The following is a 25,344-nucleotide window of genomic DNA, read 5'->3' on the forward strand; positions in this document are numbered from 1 at the left end:
ATGTCATTTTTTTACACTTAGAGGCTTCACCGGCAGATTTCTGCAAAGCTTCATTGCCATCGTAATGTATTAAAAAGCTCCTTTCAGGGGGCCTTCGAACCAGTGTTAAGATGCGTGCGGTGAGGGTGGGGGTGGGGGGGCAGATTTTTGTTTAAGTAATGTGCAAATAAAGCATGAAACAATGCAGCGAGGTCATGCTTTTTCACTTCTTTCAAATGAGAAATCATTAAAACAAAATGAAATGGAAGTGCAGTCGAATCAGCAACCCTGGTGTTCAAACCTAGGACCTTCTTGGCTGTGAGGCGACAGCGCTAACCACTGCGCCATCGGGCCGCTATATATATATAAATATATATAGTGATTACTGACTGGCATTAACCACTCCTGTTTTCTCAGTATGCAGTCGACCTCCTAACACTACAGTTAACTAGCAGTTAGATTTGTGTGACCACCTAATCAAACAATGCAAATCAAATATGGGTCTGTTGTCCCAAAAAAAATGTCTGTAGCATATGTCTACAAAGGAGGAAAAGGGCAATAAGTGGACGCGGTAGTGGTGCCTCTGATAAAATTAGAGGTTATATCTGAGAAATGTCTCCATTTCTAATGAGCTCATTCATTCTCGGGGCCTTTCATCACCTCCCTATGCAACACCATTTTTTTGTTAATTAACCAAGGGGGGAATCTGCTGAAAACATTTCGAAATAAAGTATCCAGCTCAGAATGAATCACTCTTTGAAGTGATTCATTCTGAGCAGCAGTTGGCACATGTTGAGAAACCAGGTCTAAGATCAGGGTTTGAGCATGATGCCAGCAAAGCACATGTAGGCACGGTGGGTAGGACTGCAGGTTAGAGCCCTGCCGAGACACAAACAGGGAACCAACACAGTACGTCCGCCTCCGTGTCGTTGTTGTCGCCTGACAGGAGATTTAGATGCTGTTGATGACGGCAACTACCAAAATCACTTATTGATAAAGTTAAATGTGTGCCTTTACATGATAGACTTGTGATGAGCAAAGGATTTTGGCTTATTTGTTGATGGGTTTTTTTTAGATTCGAAGCACCCCATGGACCTGACTTCTAACTCACACACTCAAAAACTGACATTGAGTCTCACATTTAGCTGTACCACATGCATGTCAGTGTGGCTTATGGGTTGGCTAAAAACATGATTCAGATGAACTAACTTTACCTCTGTTGACCTGGTGCTAAAGCATCTGTCTTACAGTGTCAGTGTTAAGTGTCCAATCAGGACATGATGTAAATGATATGTAACGTTAGCTACTCCGTTTAAATTGTGCGGTCAGTTTGAGGCAATAACGAACTGAAGACAATGATCCCGTATTGTCTATTGTCGACTCGCTTCTGTGTCGTTTTCCATTACAGTAATGGTACCCCACTCGGTGTAGCTGGTCGTCATAGCAACACCTGGTTTTCAATTTCAAAATGTACTTTTATGATAACTCCTCTTCGATATTTAAAAGTGCGGGGTGACGTCCCACGTGCGCACCGATGACGCAGTGACGCGTGTCTCTGACCAGTCAGAGGTCTGCATTGATTTTCGTACCTGCTCCAGTGTTTTTTTGGAACCTCGACAAAGCTGGTATCAGAAAAGTGGTAACGGTTACCAAAATGCCGGTACTTTCCAGTAGCGGAAAACGAAAAAAGGGCGAGTTGAGTTGAGCTGGTACCGTGTAGTGGAAAAGGGGCAAATGTGTCCTTGTTTTTCTGGGTTCAGGAGGAGCTTGGGTACCTACCTATGGGTACATACATAAAGATACACAAAGGACTTGCTGGGCATCCAGGTAGTGTAGCGGTCTATTCCGTTGCCTATCAACCAGAGGATCGGGTGTCCCTACACACAAAATTGGCCGTATCTGCGGGATATGGGAATGTGTCCTGGTTGCTGCACTAGCGCCTCCTCTTGTTGGTTGGGTTTCCTGTTTGAGGCAGGGGGGGGGGATTAGCGTGATCCTCCCACGTGCTACATCCCCCTGGTGAAACTCCTCACTGTCAGGTGAAAAGAAGTGGCTGGTGACTCCACATGTATCGGAGGAGGCATGTGGTAGTCTGCAGCCCTCCCTGGATGGACAGAGGAGGTGGAGCAGCGACCATGACGGCTCGGAAGAGTGGGGTAATTGGCCAGATACAATTGGGGAGAAAAATCCAAAAAGAAAAGAAAAGGGAGAGGGCTTGTTGTTCACTAACTTTCCCTGATGTGAAACAATGCACCATTTGATATTTAATAAATTTTGTTTGACCCAAATTCGTGATATAAATCAAACGCTCCTTTTGTACTTTTACTCGGAGCAAATGGAGCTTCATGCTGAATTCTTTTTGTTTATGCCTCGAGACTGAATATCTGTTATGGTGAGCTGATGGCACAAGTTTCTGTCATCTTCTGCACGGTGCTCCTTTCTCAGCAACCCACCCCCCATGTGTGTTGCATCCCAAGGCTCTGGCCTCGTGGACACAACACAAGAGGAGAGAGATAAAGGAGATTACAGGTCTCGGAGTGAGCTTATAACTAGACCTCCCAAGGGCCGTCTTGTTTCCTCTTAGTTAGCGGAGTCGGGATGCAGCCGAGAGATCGACAGCCACTCAGACTTCTCGCTCCAGGATCCCGAATCCTGCCTTCAGGACAGATTTGGCGGGTGTTGTCGTGGACGTGCGGTGACATGCATTGTGATGAGATGGATTATTCAAATGAGTTTGTTTTGCTTGCTAAGCTGAAGGCAGCTCGTGTATGCATGGATGCCCAGAGGCAGATTGCACCTCTTCTTCCTCCGTCTAAGCCTTAAAACTCCCCATTCTGGGTATTAAGCCTACACACAATGATGATCAATCGCAGGCTAGATTCCTCAAGACTGGAAATCAGATCACTGGCAGACCCACCATTCTCTAACAATGGAGTTATTACTTCGTAGTGTAGTTAAAGTTTTAGCCTTCTGTGCCAGACTCTTCTCGATGACCTTTATTCATTTTTTCTTAAAAACTTAATCACATTTCTTGCTAGAGATGCACCGATTGCAATTTTCCTGGTCAATTCCAGTTTTTAAAGTCTGATCTGCCGATTCCAGTTTTTGTTCCTGGGGATGATAATTGACAGCATAGCACACACAAGCATTTTTGTAACTTTTCTTTAGTGTAAATTTCATACAACATTGACCGTTAAATAACTTGTACATTTTCTCCAAAACTGCACCAGGTTACAGGACCCTCTTTCACCCTCGCTCAAACAAATCTCGAAAATGGGGAAATAAGAGCTTTTTTCTGCAAATCAGATCCAACTGAAACTGCCTGTGCTACTGTGTGCGCAGTGTGAACCATCGTGTGGCGCACGTGTGCAAATTTGACCGGCACATCTGAGACTGACTAGCCGGTCACCGGTTGTAGCTGATCAAGCTGAAAATCGGGCGATTTCGGTCACCGACCGACCGACCGATCGGTTGGTGCATCTCTATTTCTTACCCTTTGTGTGTGTTGCCATGCTAAAAACACAATTCTTCCCTGTGCTTTGCAGAGAACCAGATCCCCCATGGCTTCCCCATGATAGACATGGGCCCCCAGCTGAAGGTGGTCGAAAGGACCCGTACCGCCACCATGCTCTGCGGTGCCAGTGGAAACCCCGACCCGGAGATATCCTGGTTCAAGGACATGCTGCCCGTGGACATCAACAGCAGCAACGGGCGCATCAAGCAGCTCCGCTCAGGTACCACCTGTTTTGTTTTTGTTTTTGAATATATTTTCAGTGTGAAAAATGTTAAGAACATTTCTGAGGATGTCAGCAAGGGATTTCCATCTCCCCTTATGGTTTCCTTTTGGTTCTCACAAACATGCATGTGGCAAGACAGTTTGCGAGGTAGTCCAAACACCCAACAGGTGTGAGCCTCATTAGATGGTGGCGTGTGACATGTAAATATGCCGAGACCGTTATCATCACCTCTGCCTTCAGTGTTAGTATTGTACTTTCTGTCTTGGCAAGGGATCATGAAAACTTACCCGACCATTACCTTGATGGGTGGATTTCACAGGGCAAATCAAATTGCACACCAGGGATTGCAGCGTCTTACAAAGGGACACAGTGGTTGGAATTTATTGCCCCCCCCTGAATTCGATTCGTGACACCGTTTGCACAGTGAGGAATTAGAGTGAATTTGCAACCTCCCGCAGCACAGAAAGAGAATAATATGCCTGCCCTTAACCACCCTCTTAAAAATGCATCTGAGCCGCAGTGACCACAGCCAATACCGTGTTAGCCGGGATGGAGCCAGCCTTACAAAAAAGAAGGAAGAAAAAAAAAGATCGATAAGGTGCTCTACGTGCACAATGTCTGTACACTTGATAAATAAACAGCTCAGGCCTGACCTGGATCAGGCGGAAAATGCGGGAGTTGGAAAGATTAGCGGCTTTTGACTGGGTTCAATCTTGTCAGTCCCAGCTAAATCCACGTCATTTAGAGCGTGTCAGGCAAGGCTGCCGAGTCTGGGGCCCCAAGATTAAAGATGAGAGCCCCTTTACAAAAGCTAGTAAGTTGATCTGCCCGCCGCCCGCCAAATGTGGGTCACTGGAATGGGTTCGCGTGGTCTTGACCTGATCCCCGCTCCGGACTATGCTCATCTGAATGATGTCCGACCGGCTTCACGGTGGTGTCGTTCACCTTGCGGCTCCTAAAGTAGGATAACCTACATACCTAAATTAGAAGCAGATTGATGCAGTCACAAATTAGATAATAATGCCTGTGGTTAAATGTTAGATTTTATTTTTTGCAGCAAGGATAAGGAAATGTCTGAAAATGTGAGATTATTTCTAATTTCAGCTGCTTAACTTTGAATCAGCTTTCTCTGGCATATGGCGAGAGAGGCCGCAATTGCTGATGTGTAGTGACTGCAATTTAACGATTCCTCTTATCTCTCACCCTTTCCTTGACATCTGCTGCCATGTCAGGATTTACATAACTGCATATGACCTTAAATGAGCCCAGTATCTGATGCTATCACCAAAGGAAAAAAAAGAAAAAAAGAAAAAAAAGGCATAATTTAACTTGCACAGCTGAACAGCAAAGGCCGTCCGTCCTTCACCGGTTCCACTTTCTTGTGGTGCATTTGATTTGCAAGGTTTCGGTACTCACCCAAACACACCTGTTTTATATTTCCGTGATAAATCCTGCACCGGCGCCCCCACCCCCCACCACCACCACCACCACAAAGACCATTATTTTGTAGGTATCACACGCTAACTACTATTTAACCTAGTGTTTATAACTTAAGTTTTTTTTTTTAATCTTACATTTCTCACGGCTCGGTGGTGCAGTGGTTAGCGCGGTCGCCTCACAGCAAGAAGGTCCTGGGTTCGAGTCCCGGGGTAGTCCAACCTTGGGGGTTATCCCAGGTCATCCTGTGTGTGGGGTTTGCATGTTCTCCCGATGTCTGCATGGGTTTCCTCCGGGGGCTCTGGTTTCCTCCCACAGTCCAAAGACATGCAGGTCAGGTGAATCGGCCATACTAAATTGTCGCTAGGTGTGTGTGAGTGTGTGTGTGTGAGAGTGTGAGTGTGAGCCCTGTGACGGCCTGGTGGCCTGTCCAGGGTGTCTCCCCGCCCGCCGCCCAATGACTGCTGGGCTAGGCTCCAGCATCCCCGTGACCCTGACAGCAGGATAAGCGGTTCGGGTAATGGATGGACGGACATCTCTCAGTGGGCTGTGTATAACTTTGATTCATTCTGTCTTGGCAGTTTAAAGACTTTTTTTGTTACTAACTGAACACTGTACATAAGCAAAGTGCAAGTCACTTCAATGTAGAAGGTTGAAAGGATTTAATATGCTTATAAATGTACACAATTTAGGCCATATAGGCTACAAACACCTGAAGGAGCATGATGTATGAAGTCTCTTGCAGGGAAAAAAAAGCTGAATTCTGAAAGGTTGTGTGCTGCTTTTGCAGCTGCAGAGTATAGACAAATCCTGTACAGCAGAAATACATCTCTGCGCCGTCCAGCGTCCTTCAAGCATATTTCCCCTTTTTATTCTTTACTTACCATAGAAGTGGCTTGCACTCTCTGTCTGTTGGTATTTTGTAAAACAGACCTGTTTAATGGGATTACTAACAAATCTCTCCAACCCTGTTTGTATGAAATTCACCCCAATCCCCACCCTACCTAGGCGGTACGCCAATTAGAGGTAAGGACAAAGAAGACGAAAACAAAACTTTGTCAGAAAACATTACGTCCCGTCATTCCCCTCACACATCCATATAAGCCCCTTGCATCTCCCCTCACCCCCCCCCACACCCCCGGTCCCGTCTCACTGGGGTCGTCTGTACTATACATTCAGTGACCTCCTGCCACCTTTCCATCTTGTCGTCTCCCGGCACACCTCCAGCCCATGTCTTGTCTGCTGTGTCTCCTCCTCAACAAACATGTAATCACCAGCCCCGGCGTCCAGACAGGGGAAATAGACATCGCAAGAGGTGGTGTCCCGCGTGTTTTCACATACGAGCTCCTCCTCTGCTCCCTAGGCTGGAAATGAGCTCCTGAATTGCTTGCCCACACCTCCATACATAAACCTGCATGCTCACCACATGCTCGGTAATCACACGCATGCACATATACTCACACACACAGAAACAATCACTCTCGGCCGCAGCTTTTACCCTGGCTTCGATTGAACGAGGGGGGAGGGAAGGGATTTTAAACCGAAGGCCGGCGTTGCCACTAGGGGGTTTGCCTGCCTACTCTATGCAGCCTCATTGAAAACCAAAAACGGCTGGATTTGCATACACCCTATGCGGCGTTGCCTCCTGGCACGGAAAGCGGGAGGCCGGCTGAGGCTGTTAAGGTGAAAACCTCGGCCTCGTTTAATGGAAACCATCCACTCTTCGCTGGAAACCGTGACTGGTGTTGAGCCGCAGCGAGGTAAGCAGCTTGACGTCTGGGACAAGCCGAATTCACCCCGAGCTGGTGTGAGTGTATCTGTCCGTTCAAGACGAGACAAGCAAGTTCACACAGAAAGGCAGCGGAGGCCAGGTGACTGCCGGATTCCTGCAGCTCTCTAATTGTTCTCCCCTCCGGGAAGGCGGGCAGATTGACAGATTGGTGATGCGGGCATTAGTATGCAGGTGTGCGCCATTGCTGAATCAGAGAGAGATGAGCCAGGCGCGCAGAGGCAACGCTCCTAAGGGATCTGTTGTCATGAGATCTGAAGTGGTATCATCCGATGTCATCCACCCCAACACTCCCTCCCCCTGCCCCTTTTGCCTCTCCTATTTGGTCCTGTCTTGGTTTGAGTCCTCCTTTGCTCGGTGGCAAACCTGTTTGTTGCATTCATCTCATTACTGCATGGTGTTTCAAATGTATGCCGACGTCATCGTCTGCTGATTATTCTTGTCGATTTCAAACCGCATGGCGTGCGGCAGTCCCTCACACCGACGCCATGCTGTTTGGAGAGTTGATAACCGTTATCACTCACCCGGAATACACAGATGTGCAGCCGCCGCACAGCAGGGGAGGTGTATTTGCTTAGAAAAGTGTAACGTGGTATTTCTTTATTTCCGGGCTTGCCGCCCACCGACTGCACTCCTTTCACCACTACTGTTTGAGCGAACCTTAAGATAATTTGACTGTTGGAAAATGGTGGACTTACCGGTTTTCACAGCTGTTGGCCTTTTCCAGTTCAGTAGCAGCAATAACAGGAGAGCTGTCTCCGCTTGGCTCGGAACATGGCGTACAGCAGTGACCACGCAAGGACGAGTCTCTCGGGCTTTCATGCTTTGTTAGAAACAACATGTTATCTTTCCGTCTAATGGCCGCAACTACTTGGGATGGTGAATATTAATCTAACCCATCTGGCAGAGGCCCTTTCTCCCCGGAGAGACGTTAGCGAGAAATGTTCAAATCACCAGTAATTGGGGAACAGATCGATCCCACCACTCAATGCATGGCTCATAACAAAGGCTGGGAAAAAAATGACGCCTCGGTGGTCGGTTGCTTCGCTGCAAAAATGTCAGACCGTCGTACACGTAACGACTGAAATGAGCAACGCAAATCATCAATACCAGCCTCTGCCTTGCTAGCTAGTTGATTAAATGGGTTCAAAATTGGACGGACCCTTGAGCTCAGGATATTAGCAAGGCCACAAGTCAAGAGGACACGTTCAGATGGAAATTGCTTTCTAGTACTGTGTCTCTGAAAGACCTCTTTTCGTAGAACAGTATTAGTTATTAATGTTTGTTTATTTGTTTACCTGAATTTCACATCCGTCCTGCAGCCTGAGCTGCGGTGGCTATCCAGCAGCTTAGCCTAGCATAAAGCTAACTTCTGGCTCTTGTTGTGTAACTTGTTCTCATGAGCAAAGAGCGTACACAGGCTTTGATTTCCATGGATTATTTGATTATGTTGGTGAATAACTGACCCTAAGTCATGGTCTCCACACAAGTGTCTCGACGTTTTTGTTTTTTTCCAGCACTTGACACGGCTGAGCAAATATGTTGATTTGTGGATTGCATAAACTTGCCAAATCAGCTAAATGCTTGTTGCGCCGTAGGCGGTTACTTCACCATGCAGCCCTCCATATCTGGGACACTTGATCATGCACACAAAGTGTTGTTGACTAGTTGACTACGTGCTCTCTAGCGAGTCGTCTAGTGTGTGCCTTGCCAGGGATGTGTTTTGTAATTCTGCAACTGTCACAGTGGCTAAATTTGTTAATCCCCCCTGCACAGGAGCGCTGCAGATTGAGAACAGCGAGGAGTCGGACCAAGGGAAATATGAATGTGTTGCCATGAACAGTGCCGGGACACGTTACTCTGCACCTGCCAACCTTTATGTGCGAGGTAAGATCGTACATTTGCTCCCCAAAGTTGATATTATTATCTGTATTAGGCAGTGTTACCATATATTAACACTCACATCTCAATGTCTCTCTCTCTCTCTCTCTCTCTCTCTCTCTCTCTCTCTCTCGCTCTAAAATGTTAAGTGATTGTTAACCACATGTCTCTTAATTCTTAATCATTCTTCCTTCATGGTGTTTCTTGCACCCTCGAGGTTGTTAATTCACCAGTGTCTAAACATATGTCTATCTCTATCTCCCCTTTCCCATTGTCTGCTATTCTGTGTTTGTATGTCTCTCTCTCTCTCTCGCTCGCTCGCTCTCTCTCTCTCCCCCTATATATTTATTTCTCTCCTTCCCACTCATTTGCCATTATCATCGCCTCGTCATTCCTCCCATACCAATGAGCTGAACTAACCTCAGCCTCCTGTGCGTCTGCCAGCTCCGCCAGGTGCCACCACTGTGAAAACAGCTGCATTGAAACTGTTTCCTCCACTGGCGTTGAAAACCACGTCGGGCCCCCCCTTTTTGGTCTTTTTCTTTTGGCTGTATCCAAAGGCTCCATTATTCCCTCTCCCACACAGCTCAGAGCTCCTCTGGCATGCACTGTCTGGAGTTTCAGGGTTTGTTTTTGTTCCGGTCGTGCCAGGAGCAGTGTGAGGAGAGGGCAGTATTGTGCCAGTGTTGCGAGGGGCCAGTATAGGAGGAGAGTGCAGCCTGGGTCAGCGCCTTTGGACAGCTAAAGCTGTCTGATGTACATGAAACAGAATAGCTGCTCCAGTTGTTAGTGTGGGTGGAAGGGGAGGGCAGGGAAGGAGGGAGAGGGGAGAAGTGAGGAAGATGCATACTTTACTATTATTTTGTAACTTTGTTTAAAGCAAATATTTCTTGCTTGCCCTCTCTGTCTTGAGAGAGAGAGAGAGGGAGGGAAGGAGAGAGGGAGGGAAGGAAGGAGAGAGGGAGGGAGGGAAGGAGAAAGGGAGGGAAGGAGGGAGAGCGAGGGAGGGAGGGAAGGAGAGAGGGGGAGGGAAGGAGGGAGAGAGAGAGAGGGAAGGAGAGAGAGGGAGGGAGAGAAAGAAGGAAGGAGAGAGAGAGGAGGGAAGGAGAAAGGGAGGGAAGAAGAGAGGGAGGAAAGGAAGGAGAGAGGGAGGGAGGGAAGGAGAAAGGGAGGGAAGGAGGGAGAGCGAGGGAGGGAGGGAAGGAGAGAGGGGGAGGGAAGGAGGGAGAGAGAGCGAGGGAAGGAGAGAGAGGGAGGGAGAGAGAGAAGGAAGGAGAGAGAGAGAGAGGAGGGAAGGAGAAAGGGAGGGAAGGAGAGAGGGAGGAAAGGAAGGAGAGAGAGAGGGAAGGAGAGCGAGGGAGGGGGTAGAGAGAGGGAGGGAAGGAGGGAGCGAGAGAAACTACAGCCTGGCTAAATGATGTTTTCTTCCCATCCATTAGAATGGTGTCCAGTGTTTCCTCTGTGTTCATTCGGTAGTGATACATCACCACAAAAAGCAAATTCTAAACCACTGCTGAGAAAACATCACTGAAAAAATAAGGGAGCCATTTTGTCAAGTTTCCGTCTTAAAGACCAGGAAACAAAGTCTTAATCTTCGACATCAGTGTTTCTTTTTATGAAAAGGTATCCAAGATAAATGTTTTTTTTTTCCCTTCTCCAGCACAGCAACTTGTACTTATAACCCTGGCGGTAACAAGGAGAGCGGGGAACTGGAACCAAAGCTCAAATTACCCCCGAGCACCATGACTGCATGCGATTTACATAGCAAACACTGCAAAGTCCAAAAGGTTTTTACTATATAATACCTTTACATGAGCAGGTCCATACCGCAGAGGCAAGGAAGACATGTGAAGCTCAGAAGTCCAATCAGGGCGTGTCTGTCACAGGTGCAGACAAGCCCCCCTTTTTCTTCTTCTGCAGAGGTAATTACAGTTGTAGTGTGGCTTGGCGCCAGCGTGGCCTCCGGGCCTCGCCAGTCTGTAACACCACCCAGGAGCTGTCAACCCGTTGGCCCCCGACACCAACTTTCCACCAGCCTCGCAACGCTTGCGGAGGGATAGAAATCAAACCAACCGTAACCTTTTAAAAGTGCACTTGCCTGGAATAGGGGACAAAGGCTCTCGCCGTGTATTCACTCTGTCTTCGTTAACAGCGGCGAGGGTGAGGACACCAGACCTGGGGTAGTACTGTCATCGGGCTGTTTGATTGGGTTTAAAACATCCCCCTCTAATCCCGGAAAGTTGAATGAGTTCATCCGGACACCGAGTTTGGTGGGAGATGAGCTGTGTCCAGTGTCCCGGGGCCTCGTGTCTCAGTCGTTACTATGGGCAAATTTGCTCTTTCACACCCATGGGATTTTTTAGCCCTGAAGTTTGTCTCAGAGACCAGCGTAGAACCTGGGTAACCCCTGAATTTAGACACCGATTGGCTAACACTGGTGTCTTTGCAGGCCTGGGTGGTTGCTCGTTGCAAGAGGTAAGACAATAGATGTCAGGAGGAGGGAATTACAAATAACCATCATGCCTTGCTGTTGACTGCCAGACAATCTTGAGGGACTAAAAAATTCCATGGGTGTGTAAGAGCAAATTTGCCCATTGGTAACGATGCACTGATTCAAGTCGGTGGGATTTCCTTACCGGGGTTATTATTGATTATTGAGCACGCATGAAGACATCCACTCCTCAAGATGGACAGCCTTTGACGTGACTCTGTCCATTTCCCTCTGCGTCCCTGTGCTTCTCTTTAAATTTAGAGACCCCAGAAAGAGGCTTTTAATGTCTCCTCTCCAAACTGTGAACATAACAAGCTTGGAACAGTGAGCGCGCAGGTCACCTGAAGACCTCTGAATGTAATGGCGTTGATGTGCAGGAGGAGTCTGGCAAGAAAATATGGGTGTAAGAAGGTGTTTCTCGTTTTAGTATGCAGAGCTTCTGGCACAAAACTATCGAGAACGCCTGTGTTAAGACCTACAGAACAAGATACGACAATTCCTAATGGCCCGTGACGCACTGACTATTGCAGTGCAATGCAGAGATGTGCTGTATTTTATTATTGCATTTTTTAAGGAGTAAAAAGCCACGAGTCAATTGTGATGATTACATTCTCCACCTTGTAAAGAGTCCTTCTTCGTTGAGCTGACAACTTCTTTCATTTCTAGCCTTGAAATATCAATGAATAATACCACAGCTTCATGTCGGCGCACCGCACACTATTATTTGTGAATAGGCTGCTGTACTACTTTCACTCAGCACCACACACACACACACACACACACACACACACACACACACACACACACACACACACACACACACACACACACCACCCTGACATATCTGAGTCAAATGTGATCGTTACGGGCTTGTGTTCCATGTCCCTGAATGAGGCTACCTGATCCACCTGCTGTCTGCAGGTACACAAATACACCACCGCCGCCAACTCCACCCTTGTCCTGACATTGTAGCGCTACCAGAAAAAAACGACATCCTCCTATTTCTGCGTGGGTGGTTGGAGGGCAGGGGAGGGGGTGTGGGGAAGTTGATGGCAAAGGGAGGGTGAGGGTGAGGGTTGGGGGTGGGGGGGTTTGTCCATGGATTGTTTTTCCTTCCTGTCTGCATACCTATTTATGGCCTTCCTCTTCTCATCCATTAAGAATGCCACGCGAGTGCGCACCCGCGCTCGTGCACGGGTGCAGTTGTCCGCCGTGGGTCTGCTACAGCGACCCTCCTCTTAAGGGGGACTGGGTCGACGTGGGGAGAATCACAACCGCTCGCGCACAAGCGGCAGCGGTTATTTGTCAAGTGCTGATCTCACAATGGAGGGACGTCAGCCTCTGTCTGTTGGCACTTCCTCGTATATCTCTGTGACATGTCAATATGTCACGGCGGGTGGAGCGCTGCAGCCGGCTTTTCTCTCACCTGAATATCTTCATGTCGTTCTTTTGTGAGTGTGTGCCGATCTGCCTGTGCTTGTCTCGTGTGTCTGTGCGTGTCTGTTGGTGTGTCAGGGCAGGAAGCTAGCATCAGCCTGCCCCAGTAATTGGTAATTGCTATGGTTGACATGTTCCTCTTCTAACCAACCCATGATTCAGAAGTCCCTTCCTGTTTTTTCCCAAAAGTCAATTTGGCGACCTACGTCATGAGACTTACTAGTTCTGCAAATTCACAAAAATAATTATTCTGGCGTGCTGGTGCACAAAATGTTCGTTTCCCTGTTCCATTGGTGTGCGAGTGTGTGTTTATGTGTGTGTTTATGGGTGTGTGTGTGATTTTGTCTCTTCCCTGTCACTAACCTTCACTGTGTCTACAGAAGCATTGTTCTGTTTCACTCTCTTGTCTTCCTCTCTATTTTCTATCTCCTCATTCCATCGCTCCACCTTCATCAAATCATCTACCATCCACAAACAGATCCACGGGGAGGTAGGTCACTTTCTCTTTTGACCCTCTGATGTGTAACTCTCTACCACCCACAACTTTGCATTACGGGGGGTCTAAGGGCATCTCCGCGTAGCGCTCTTCGAAAGGCCGCGATGTTCAGTGTTCTTGTATTGCATTAGGTCCGGCTCGTTCCACATCGCTGAAGACCAAGTGTACCTTTTGGTTAATGTCTGGACTAAAATGAGCAAATGGGGACATGAGTGCAGTGCATTCTGGGTTCACGGTAGGATGTTTTTGTAGCTTTTAGTTTGTTATCTAGCTAGAGGAGAAGAAGTGTAGTAAAGGATGTATTGTCATCCGTTACGGGCTCAAAATGGATAAAGGGTCAGTAATGGTCCATCTTAACTTGTTTTTCAGTCTCACATTTTTTTCAGAACATCCAGACGGGAACCCACAATGCATTGCATTGGACCACATATCACACGCAGACAGCCCTTTGACTTCCAATCTTCGATACAGGGACATATTTCACATCCTTTTTTCTTTCCATTTGTCCCCGTCTGTCTTGAAATGGAGATGGTGTTGGTGGATATTTTTTTTTCCACCGCCAGCCCCATAATTTGCCATTTCATCAGTGGCGTGGCACTGCAGGTTGCTGTATTCCAGATGATTCCTTAATGTGTGGCGTTACCGTCTCTTGGGTCAGCTCCCTGGCAAACCGCCATTCTGCGTGGTGCACATCTGTTTCACGCAGCGCTGGGCAATGAGGGATGTGTAGACATTCAGGGTAGTCGCATCCAGATGTAGGCTCCTGCCATCTTATCTATGATTTCTACCCTCCCTTCGTCCGATTGTAGACCTTATTTTCTTTGCCGGTTATGTCAGTTGTTGTGATGCATGGTACTGATCAGGACAACAGCTTCTCTTCTCTGTGTTTCTTCACACTTCGGGCGTAACTTCGGGTTTCGCCATTAATCACATTTACAGTCAGAGGGGCTTCACTCTCCCACAGTGAGGAACAGACAAACACAGTAACAAATACCGCGTTAATCCTGACGGCTTTTGTTCAGTATGTTACAAATAATAAAAAATGTGTCCTTGTCATTATCATCTATTAATATCATTGTTATCTATTAATATTGATATTAATATTAATATCATTATCATCTATCAATATCCATCCATCCATTCATCCATTATCGTAGCCCTAACCCCAACCAATATTAATATTAATAGTGATATTGATGTTAATATGATTTTTATCTGGCGGCATGGTGGTGCAGTGGTTACCGTGGTCGCCACGCACCAAGAAGGTCCTGGGTTCGAGCCCCGGGGAAGTCCAACCTTGGGGGTCGTCCCAGGTCGTCCTCAGTGTGGGGTTTGCATGTTCTCCCCGTGTCTGCGCGGGTTTCCTCCGGGTGCTCCGGTTTCCTCTCACAGTCCAAAGACATGTAGGTCAGGTGAATTGGCCGTACTAAATTGTCCCTTGGTGGGAATGTGTGTGCCAGCCCTGTGATGGTCTGGTGGCCTGTCCAGGGTGTCCAGGGTGTTTCCTCGCCTGCCGCCCAGTGACTACTGAGATAGGCTCCACCTTCCCTTCAACCCTGAGAGCAGGATGAGCGGTTTGGATAATGGATGGACGGATATTGTCTAAAAATTTTTTTTAAAAATCCATTGTTTGTAGTGGGCTTGTTTTCTATATGAGCTTTAGGTAGAACTAGAGGCCTCACGTGGATCTACGGGCTGTGTGATCTTTAGGTAGAACTAGAGGCCTCACGTGGATCTACGGGTCATTATGCTGTAAAGATTTTTGTACGGCACATAAAATATGCAAGTACGTCAATTTTTAGGTCTTCTGTGGCAGCTCACTTCCTTTAACATTTTCCAAAACGGGAAGCTTAAATTCACAGCAATGTGAACGCTTATGTAAGTGGGAAGTGGTACAAAAATATACATTTTAGCGCAGGGCACAGCTAAAACTCAAAACCACATTTTTAAACATCATAAGCAAGATTTGTAAGTAATTGGTGTACACAGTGTATGAAAAAAAATCTTTTTATTGCAGAGATATTGACAGATAGGCTCATTCACAGGGGTGTAGTCTGCTTTGGCAGCAGGTTTGAGGTGGAGTGAAGTAGTCCTGCTAGCCCTTTTTGATGAACAAAAAATCCAAAAAAAACCATCAATAATTAAAACAATAATTGGAACATTCAACCCCCCGCCTCTACTCTCGTCTTTGCTGTTGTCCTTTTCTCTGCCGGCTTGCGTGGATCCCATTACCAGCACATGCATGCCTCCCCCCACATCGGACCTCAGCCGTGCCCCCTAACGGGAGCCTGTGCAGTTTGCGCCGAGTCCTTGTCACGGCACTATTTGTTTACCCTCTCTCTCGCCTCTCCAGTTTCAACCGTCAACCACACCCGTTGCAAACCGTAGCTGCTCGCACCCGCAACCTTTACATCCACCTGCATGTAGGCATAACACGTCAGAGGATTATTCAGGTATGCAGGTGGCAACAGGATTTGTCAGGTATTTAGGAGGGAACTCCCCTGGTCCCCTGTTGAGGGACATGGCTATCAGAACTGACAAAGCCCTTCCCAGGGGATTATGTCTGTTTTACTGCCGCTATCCTCTACCCGAGCACTGGGCGGTGGGTGGAATGGGCTCCGCTCAGCCATTTTCAAAGAGAGCCACCTCCCCTTCTGAGTCGGCTTCGCTGCAGAGGAGGGCCGCGCGCTCATCACGTTAATGGTGCGATGCTACGTCGTATTTAAAACCCAAACACCGGCTCAACAGGTTTTGCCCTTCGTGGAGTCTGTAATTAAAAAACAAACATCATATCCACCCTTACTGAGTGATTGATTGTGATAATCCAGCAAAATCTATTCGACATATAATTAGAGTAGACTAACTAAAACTAGTTATTAGTGAATGATTAATGGCTAAAAAAAAACAAAAACCCTAATTATTTCCGCATAGCGTAGCGGTCTATTCCGTTGCCTACCAACACGGGGATCTCCAGTTCGAATCCCTGTGTTACCTCCGGCTTGGTCGGGCGTCCCTGCGGACACAGTTGGCCGTGTCTGCGGGTGTGGGTATGTGTCCTGGTCGCTGCACTAGCGCCTCCTCTGGTCGGTCGGGGCGCCTGTTCGGGGAGTGAGAGGGAACTGGGAGGAATAGCGTGATCCTCCCACGTGCTACGTCCCCCTGGTGAAACTCCTCACTGTCAGGTGAAAAGAAGCAGCTGGCGACTCCACATATATCGGAGGAGGCATGTGGTAGTCTGCAGCCCTCTCCGGATCGGCAGAGGGGGTGGAGCAGCGACCGGGACGGCTCGGAAGAGTGGGGTAATTGGCCAAATTCAATTGGAGAGAATAAGGGCAAAAAACCAAAACCTAATTATTGTAGGAAACCTGAGTTCTCCCTCCACAAATTTAGCGAGTGCGATTTTAATTAGTTTCGTTTTATTTGGTATTACTTTAGTCGTTTGTGTTTGTCCAAAATAGCTGTGCAGTTAGTTTGGAAACAAACATTTCCCTCCTATCACAAGCGGTGCCAGGAACATTACCATGGGAAGAGATGGTCAACGGAAAACAAAAGTTGGCAGTGTGCTGACAGGGGGATGATCAGCCATCACAGTAGCCCAAAGCTCCTGCCAGGAAGCCCGGGAACCCACCGACTCAGTGCCAGCTTGCTCAGATATTGATTGACTGGACAGGTTCTGCTATCCTCGAGCACTTTGTCAAGGCTGTTAAATTTATAGGTATCCAGCAAACAGGCGGGCAGAGCGGAGACGGGGCTTATTTTGTGGTTTTGATAGAGTCCGGAGCCCGTCTATCCAAGCCGCTCTCAACAGGAGAGCGGCTTGGGGGGAAATCGATAACAATTACCTCCCCTCCAGTCATTTTATTCCACAGCACCTCTCCAAACTTAACCGCACACCATGAATTATTCACAACATTAAGTGTTCAATATACACAGCCCCCCCCCCCCCCGTTGACGGGCTGCTCTTAGCACTGTTAAGTCTTTGAAATCATGACAGAGTAACAGATACACTGAGCTTAATGGTCTTTGCATTAGACCTCCCTCACGAGCCCCGCTTTTCCTGCACAGCTGGCTAGAAAGCGCTCTTTTTACAGTATGACTTCGCAAGGCGCCACAGGTGGTCCTCCCCCTTCGCCTGTCGCTCGAGTTTTTCCTTTCTTTCAAGGACCATGTAAATTCCCAAACAGCAAACCGTCTGTCCTGCTTTAGTTGCGTTGGTAGGCAGATGTACAGGTGACACATACCCTCCTGTATCTTTCCCCCCCTTGTCCTCAAGCTTGCTAGCCAACCATGTGGCTCATCTGCACTAGTTGCATGCCTTGTTTGGAGATTGCAGCCCCGCTCCGTGAATCTTAATGTGACCCCCCCGTGTCATGAGTCTATGCATGTAAGAGGGCAACCGGTCCATCTGTCTGTGAGCTGCACAGGCGAGATGCCACTGCTGTTGCAAATCCCTCTGGACTGTCCGTTCTAGAACTTTCCTTTGTGTTTTCAATGTTTGCACTAAAGCTTTGCCTTGACTGCACTCAGCCTTGCATGCACAGACAGCTATGCGTTCGCACTCGGCCTTGTCCTCGACCAGCTCTCCCCACTGCCCAGTGTTATACTGCGTTCTTTTCATTTAAAACCCTTGTGGAAAGTTGTCCATCCTTTTTAGATAGATGCAGAGGATTTAATTCACGCGGTAAGGAGGCCTACAGTGCTAGGCCATGCAAAATAAAAAAAAAAAGGTGCATGATTTAATTGTCTTCCGTGGCTAAAGCTTGCAGTTTTCATGGATGTGTACCAAGGCTTCCTCCTCCCTGCGGTTTTTGTGCTGGCTCCATATTGTGTCCCCTGCCCCAAACCTACCTCTGTCCTCGCAATTTTTCGAGATATTGAGACGAAAGCGAAGAGCCTGAAGGATGCGACTTTAATCAAAAAGAGGAACAGTGAGTGTACCTACAGCACCTCAAAATTTGAGGAAAATGCACGAGAGTGCGAACCAGGTTCCTACTAATTATAGTCCAGAAAGCCAAGTATTTCCTTGACTTGAATCTCAAAAGGTGCTTTTGTGTTTTTCCATTTCGGCTCATAATGAGGTGAATAACAAGCGTGGCTTTGACGGCGTTCCGGTTCAAATTAGATGAGGGAGGGGGGGGGGGGGGGGAGTCACATTTGAAAATCCATTTTCATGGGGACCAGTGCAAAAGAGCAATTACAGCCACAGAGCTCCCCCCCCCCTCCTTTTTTTTCATCCTCCCAGAGAGACGCGGAGATGCTGTAGTGCATTAGGGGAAACAAGCAGTATAAATTCTGCGGGGATACTTCCGCGCCGGAGTGTTTTGAATACGTATGACCGGCAATAGTGGGACTGTAATAATGGCTGCTGATGAACGAGGTGAAGGTTTGGCTCGGCTTGCCTGGCTCGGTGAGCGAGGAGCCGGAGCGCTGCCGTTCCACAGTCGGCTCACAGGTTCAGCCTGTCACAACGCAAACAAGTCTGACACTGACGAACGTTAGCGTTGCATTGTCAGTTTAGGGTTTTTTTTTTTTCTTCTTCTTTTCTTCACCTTGTCAAACAGACAAGATCCCCACGGCTGGCGTAAATGACTAAAAACATAATAATATCCGAGCTGTATAAATAAACGAAGCCATTTTTATATTTATTTATATGTATATCCTTATTTAGATAGAAAACAAAAGTTGTATGCAAGTGCTGGCTGCCTGTTTATTCCGGGCCAGCTTTTCAGCATCACGACGAGCGCCCAGCCTCGGCGCTCGCCTATTCCCCGGTGACGTCATCGAGCCCTTTTCCGTCTCCATGGGAACCCCTTTTTAATGTCAGCCTATCTGCATATCTGAGCTGCACAAAGAGAGGGTGAGACAGGACGAGAAAGGCGGGCTGAGGAGACAGAGCCTCCGAGAGATGGAGCGAGGGAGAGGGAGGGAGAAAAGCGAGTGTGTGTGTGTGTGGGGGGGGGGGTGTCAGACAATGCTTTCTCCACAGGGTCCCTCAATGATGCAACTCTCACCACCATTTGATAGTTGGACAAAAGAGGGCCAGATATAGCCTAGTCCCCCGCAAGAACTGGGCTTTTTTTATTTATTTATTTTTTATTATTTCATTCTGCTTTTGTGGGCAAGAGGATAAAGCGCCACCTCAAAGTTTTTCTTGTGAATTTCCAGAGCCCATTCTGCGACGGTTTTATTATTCCTGTTGTTCACTCCTGCAGATTCAGACTAAAGTGATCGGCCACCCTTTCTACAGGGTTTTCTTTTCTTTGCCGGCCATGTCAGCGCTGTGTCATAATGGGCGAGGCCGTTCGTCAAAGCACAAAACCCCCACCTACCCTGTTCACCTGTTGTATCCCTCCTAACTGACTTCCCTTCTCCACCCCCCTCCTGCGTTCCTTCCTACCTTGTTAGTGCGACGCGTCCCGCCCAGATTCTCCATCCCGCCCACCAACCAAGAGGTGATGCCTGGTGGGAGCGTCAACCTGACGTGCGTGGCGGTAGGCTCCCCCATGCCTTACATCAAGTGGATGAAGGGTGATGTGGAGCTGACCAAGGAGGAAGAGATGCCGGTGGGCCGCAACGTGATGGAGGTCACCAACATCCGAGAATCAGCCAACTACACCTGTGTTGCCATGTCCTCGCTGGGCATGATCGAGGCTACGGCGCAGGTCGTCGTGAAAGGTGAGAGCTCGCGCTGCTCGGCTTGGGTCTACGAGGAGCGGTTTTTTGTTCTTAGCTAGGAAAGATGTGAAAACTATGCAGGAGTCTTTAAGCTGACTTGCACATGAAGGGATGTAGCGCTGCCTGCCATTTTCGCAGCTGGTAAATGACAGGGCCCTGCTCTCTGAGAGTACTGAAAAAGGAGCACGTTTGCAGCTTGAGAATCAGAAAAAGAAAATTGGTGTGAGATTTCCATTCTTCCCTTGGCCCCTAAAATTTCAGGTGAGCTCCTAAAAACATGTCATTGTAAATGGGTTGGGGCATGTGCTGATCTATCTGTGTGCTTCAGAGGGCATCACCAGCCATCGCTGACTTACAGGGTTAAAGGCAGTGAACAGTGAGGTTGTCACTTTAATGATGTGACCTCAGCTGCTGACATGATTCATCCCTTCAGATTCATATGCTGGTAATGAGATTGGCTGTTACACAACAGAGCAAACCAGACTTTTTAAATATTTTCACTGGAAACTTTTTTGTGTGTGATCTTAGTGGACCCCAGGGGCTGGAGCCTTTGGCTTTCCTGGATATCAGGAGTGAAATGGAAGGGTTACGCTGTTGGCTGGCTGCTTACTCTGAACATAAATATACGCAGGATTTGTTTAGGGACAAGGCTCAGCATTTTCGGTTTTTATTTTTCGAAGCCATCCAGCATGCCGAATTTCGCCACAAGAGGACACTGTTGCACAACCTCGCACGAACAGGAACAACTTTTGGATCCGTGGAAACAAAATCAGTTTAAACCGATCTGCTCCTTTTTAAAAAAAAATCTGGGTATTTTCGGTGAAAATCGGTTAAAAACCAAAAATGCTGAGCCTTGTTTATGGGTGTGTTTGTGAGAGTTTGTGTGTATCTAAATTTGTTGGTTTGTCCCATTAGCGTGTTGTGTCTGCAATTGCAGCTTCTGTTATCAGCTGTTGTCTTCATTGATCTTGCTCTCTCCACTTAGCTGATCGATACCCAGAATGCCACAGCCATTTATATGAGCCACAGCAATACAGACCCTTTCCAAGATAACCTTAATGTAGACCCTGTGGCTTTGTTTGTATCTATCATCCTCTCTCAACAGGAGCCCCGTCCTGCAATTTCCTTCCCATTGTCAGTAATGGCGGGGCCATATTTGAAAATGCTAAATTGGCATTTCAGCGCTGTTTTTAAATTGATTTTAGGACAGTGGTCATCGATGATGTGTTATAATGATAAGCCAATGAAACACTCAGTCATTTCAGCACTCCGGCTTTCTTTTGAAGGCTACCAATGATGGGTAACACTTTACACTAAGTGCATGTAATAAGTGTTAATTAATAGGTAATAAGGCCCTTATAATCATAACTTTTGCAGTTTGTGGACAAGGTTTTATGCAGATTGGACTTACAACCTGACGAGTGTGGAAAAAGTAGGTTTTGCATCTTTTGCCAGGGCCGCCGAATGGCTGAAAACATGTTTGTGATGCTGTTATCAGTAGCATACTGTGGGGTTTCAGTAGGGGCCTTTAGTAATGAACTGCGCACACCCACACACACACAATTTGTCATATGGGTGCCGATACAGCCAACACAGCCACAAACAAACTACGCTGTCATGCACTATATGCATTACTGGAGCAACACAAACAAGACCGCTGATCTTAAACAGCCACAACACACCCTATAGCAGCTATTGCAGTATCACCGTCAAATCTTCCTTTATGTCACTCAGCAACCAGACTGCACACACAGGGTTTACCAGTCACTCCCACATTTCCAACAAATTCAATAAAGTATAACCACAATATTATCAGTGCACCACCTTCAGTTCAGTTAGAAAAACGAAACGTGCCGCTCTGATGGCTGAGCAGGATAAACCGCCGTTCTTGCAACCCGCTCGTCATGTGGCTGGGAGGTTCGTATCCCAGACTCGCTGTAACCGGTCATGGCCAGAGCGTCCACGGGGTAAGGCATTCATTAGGCCCCCCTTACCCGAGGGATAGAGGGTGTAGATCGGTGTAGTGTTCGGGGACTCGTCGTTCTCCAGCGACCCCTCTGGCCCATCCGGGCGCCTGCAGCCGAGCAACCGGAAGCATTCTCCCTACGCCTCCTTTGCAGCCTGAAGGTGATGCAATCCATGCGAGGCTTCAGCGTGTAAAATAGCGAGAGCAGCCGACACGAGTTTGAAGGAAGCTGGTGTTACGACTATCTCCTTCCTGTGGAAACGTGAGCCAGGGGAGTTATTTGACAAGAGTTCCGGCCATATGCCATTGGGTTAATTGGGTGGGATAAGGGGAAAAACTAGAAATAAATGTATATAAAAATAAAGATAAAAATGAAACATGTAAGTTACCTTTGCTGGCCTTTGTAAGCCCATCCAGCACAGATGTAGGTTTCCCCCTCGTAATTATTTCTTCGTCTCCAAATGATCCCCTTGAAAAACGCACATGAAGGAGATCGGAAACAAGATCGTCAGTAGCTGTGAACGCAGCGGCTGTTGCCATTTTCCATCAGCATGTAGCTTAGGTCGCTCACAACCCGCCAAAGGCCCAAACTCAAAGTTGAGGATGGCACCGGAGGCGAGCGCCGATACATTGCAGGGCCTTGAGGTGTTCTGTCATTACACATCAACATTTGATTGGCTGATGATACCGTCATTCAAAGTTGTAATCAGTTGGCAGTTTGGGGTTTCAGCGAAAGGCTAGCAGCACCGCTAGTGCTGGTCCCAGGAGCTGTGATGCGTTTAGAGGACATTTCGATACAGGAAATCCCAGCTCAGCCTCAGCAGGAAACAAGTCATTGAATTCAGACACATTTCAGGCACACTTCAATTTAACTATTAAAACAAATTCTGATTTTTGATTTTTGACTGACAGCCCACCGCTGGCTATTGTTAACACTTATAGAGTATTATTAATGCATAATGTTAATAAGCATTTTATAAGGACTTATCAGGGTCTTATTACTTATTAACTAACACTTACTACGTGCACTTAATGTGAAGTGATACCCAATGATGCTATTCTCCACAACAGCTGATTTTATTTTTATCATGCCCAAAGACTAAATATTATGATATCTGATGGGCCTGATAGGTCCTATTTTATAAACCACCAACTCCCTGACAACTACAAGTGCCAACCAGTCCCGCCCTTCCTCTCCCTCTTCAGCTCTGCCAAAGCCCCCCACATCCCTCATCGTGACGGAGACCACAGCCACCAGCGTGACTCTTACATGGGATTCTGGGAACCCGGAGCCCGTCTCCTACTACATGATCCAGTACAGGGCCAAGGTGTCTGACAACGGTTTCCAGGAAGTGGACGGTGTGGCCACCACTCGTTACAGCATCGGCGGCCTCAGCCCTTACTCCGAGTATGAGTTCCGCATCATGGCCGTAAATAACATCGGCCGCGGGCCACCCAGTGACCCCGTGGAGACACGCACTGGTGAGCAGGCCCCGTCCTCACCGCCTTTGCATGTTCAGGCACGCATGCTGAGCCCGAGCACTATGCTGGTCCAGTGGGAGCCGCCAGAGGAGCCCAATGGACAGATCCGGGGATACCGGGTCTACTATAGCTCGGACCTGACGGCGCCGCTGAACGCCTGGCAGAAACACAACACAGACGACAGCAGGTTGACTACCATCTCAGGCCTAACCACCGACATCACCTACAGCCTCAGGGTGCTGGGCTTTACCTCCGTAGGGGACGGGCCACCCTCTGATGTCCTGCAAGTTAAAACACAGCAGGGAGGTGAGCAATCCCCCCATGTGAATGCATGTGTGTGTGTGTGTGTGTGTGTGTGTGTGTGTGTGTGTCTGCAAGTCTGTATGTTTGTATATCGAACCACTTGACTCCCACACAGCCCACTCTGTGTGCGACAAGACATATTACATCTGACGTTGTGGGTCATAGTTCGTGTCCTCTCTTTTCATAAGTCTCTTTTTCCCTTGTCTCCTTGCCTGGCTGCGCCCAGTTCCAGCCCAGCCGTCCAGCTTTGAGGCCGAAGCTGAGCTGGACACTCGCATCCTGCTGACTTGGCTGTGGCCCGTGCAGGACTCCATCACCAAGTATGAGCTGCAATACTGGGAGGCCGACTCTGACAACAAGGTAGCAATATGAAGACACAACTATTGAGTCTGTGTTTGTGTATGTAGTATGTCTATTATGTCTGTCTGTCTCTGTCTGTTATTGCTCTTTCTTTCCTTGTCCGGTTGTCTTTTTATCTATCTTTCTATATCTCTCTTGTCTGTCTCCATCCATCTCTTTCACTCAGATTCTATCTGTCACTCAAGCACAGATTTAGTTCCACAACTCGAAAGTGTACGATTGCAAAAGAAATGAATCTTGCTTTTTATGATGCAATTTCTTGGAATGGGGTGGCTTGGCTGAAGCAGTGCTGTTGCAGCGTTGCAGTCGGCTCCCTGGCCGACGAGAAAGAATTACTGTACTGACGGAGAGCGCAGTTATTTTGCTTTTCAATGTCATGCAATAACCTCTGCTGGAACTGTGCTGGGCTCGAATGCTTATTCCCACCCAATCAATATGTTCGAATGGGTTGTCCTTGTTGTTTTTGGTGCACTTTTGACTATATCTTGTATTTTTGTTTGCAATTGGGATGGAGAAACTGCATTTGATTCATTGAGCCTCTAACTGAAAGGGAAAAAAAATCACGATTTTTAACATTCTCACTCTCTCGCTCTCTCTCTCTCACTCTCTCTCGCTCTCTCTCTTTATATAATATATATCTGTATCTATATATATATATATATATATATATATATAATCGGGGTTATTTTACCGAAACTGTCAATAATGTTGATAAAAGTGCTCAACTAATGAGGAGCGGAATATATACGTATATATATATGTGGTGCTGAACTATATGTGAACAACAATGCTACATTACTACATATACAGTGGCCCAGTGGTTAGCACTGTTGCCTCACAGCAAGAAGGTCCCGAGTTCAAACCCCAGGCCGTTTGCATGTTCTGCCCGTGTCTGCGTGGGTGTCCTCCGGGCGCTCCGGTCTCCCCCCCACCATCAAAAAGACATGCATGTTAAGGGTTAACACTCCTGTCTTTGCCCCTGAGCAAGGCAATGGAAAGAGCAACTGGAGTTGGTCCCCGGGTGCTGCAGCTGCCCACTGCTCCTATACAATAGGATGGCTTAAATGCAGAAGACAAATTTCGTTGTAACATGTGCAATGACAAAAATAAAGTGGCTTTCTTCTTTTCTTTTACATACAGTTGTAGGGTGTAGCGATGTTAGTCACATTTTCGTGTGCAGTGCAGCCTGTTGGCAAACCAGGATGTATGTTTTCACATTCATGGATTGTCTAACAGTGATACTGTCACTGGTGGACACAATTCTGGCCACATTTCAGAAACACACAGAAGACTGCTCAGTATTATCGCTGC

General features: G+C 47.5%; 1 protein-coding gene across 1 annotated transcript in view; it reads left to right on the forward strand.

Annotated features, from left to right (window-relative positions):
• LOC130124096 (receptor-type tyrosine-protein phosphatase F-like) overlaps window positions 1-25,344 on the forward strand; it is a 170,711-nt gene that overhangs the window by 72,723 nt on the left and 72,644 nt on the right. The window contains exons 5-9 of the mRNA XM_056293492.1: window positions 3,525-3,713; window positions 8,719-8,829; window positions 19,653-19,922; window positions 23,095-23,676; window positions 23,900-24,033. Of these exons, the coding sequence (XP_056149467.1) occupies window positions 3,525-3,713; window positions 8,719-8,829; window positions 19,653-19,922; window positions 23,095-23,676; window positions 23,900-24,033 (1,286 nt within the window). The remainder of the gene's footprint in view (window positions 1-3,524; window positions 3,714-8,718; window positions 8,830-19,652; window positions 19,923-23,094; window positions 23,677-23,899; window positions 24,034-25,344) is intronic.

This window comes from Lampris incognitus, chromosome 14 (genome assembly GCF_029633865.1).
Source record: "Lampris incognitus isolate fLamInc1 chromosome 14, fLamInc1.hap2, whole genome shotgun sequence".
NCBI lineage: Eukaryota > Metazoa > Chordata > Actinopteri > Lampriformes > Lampridae > Lampris > Lampris incognitus.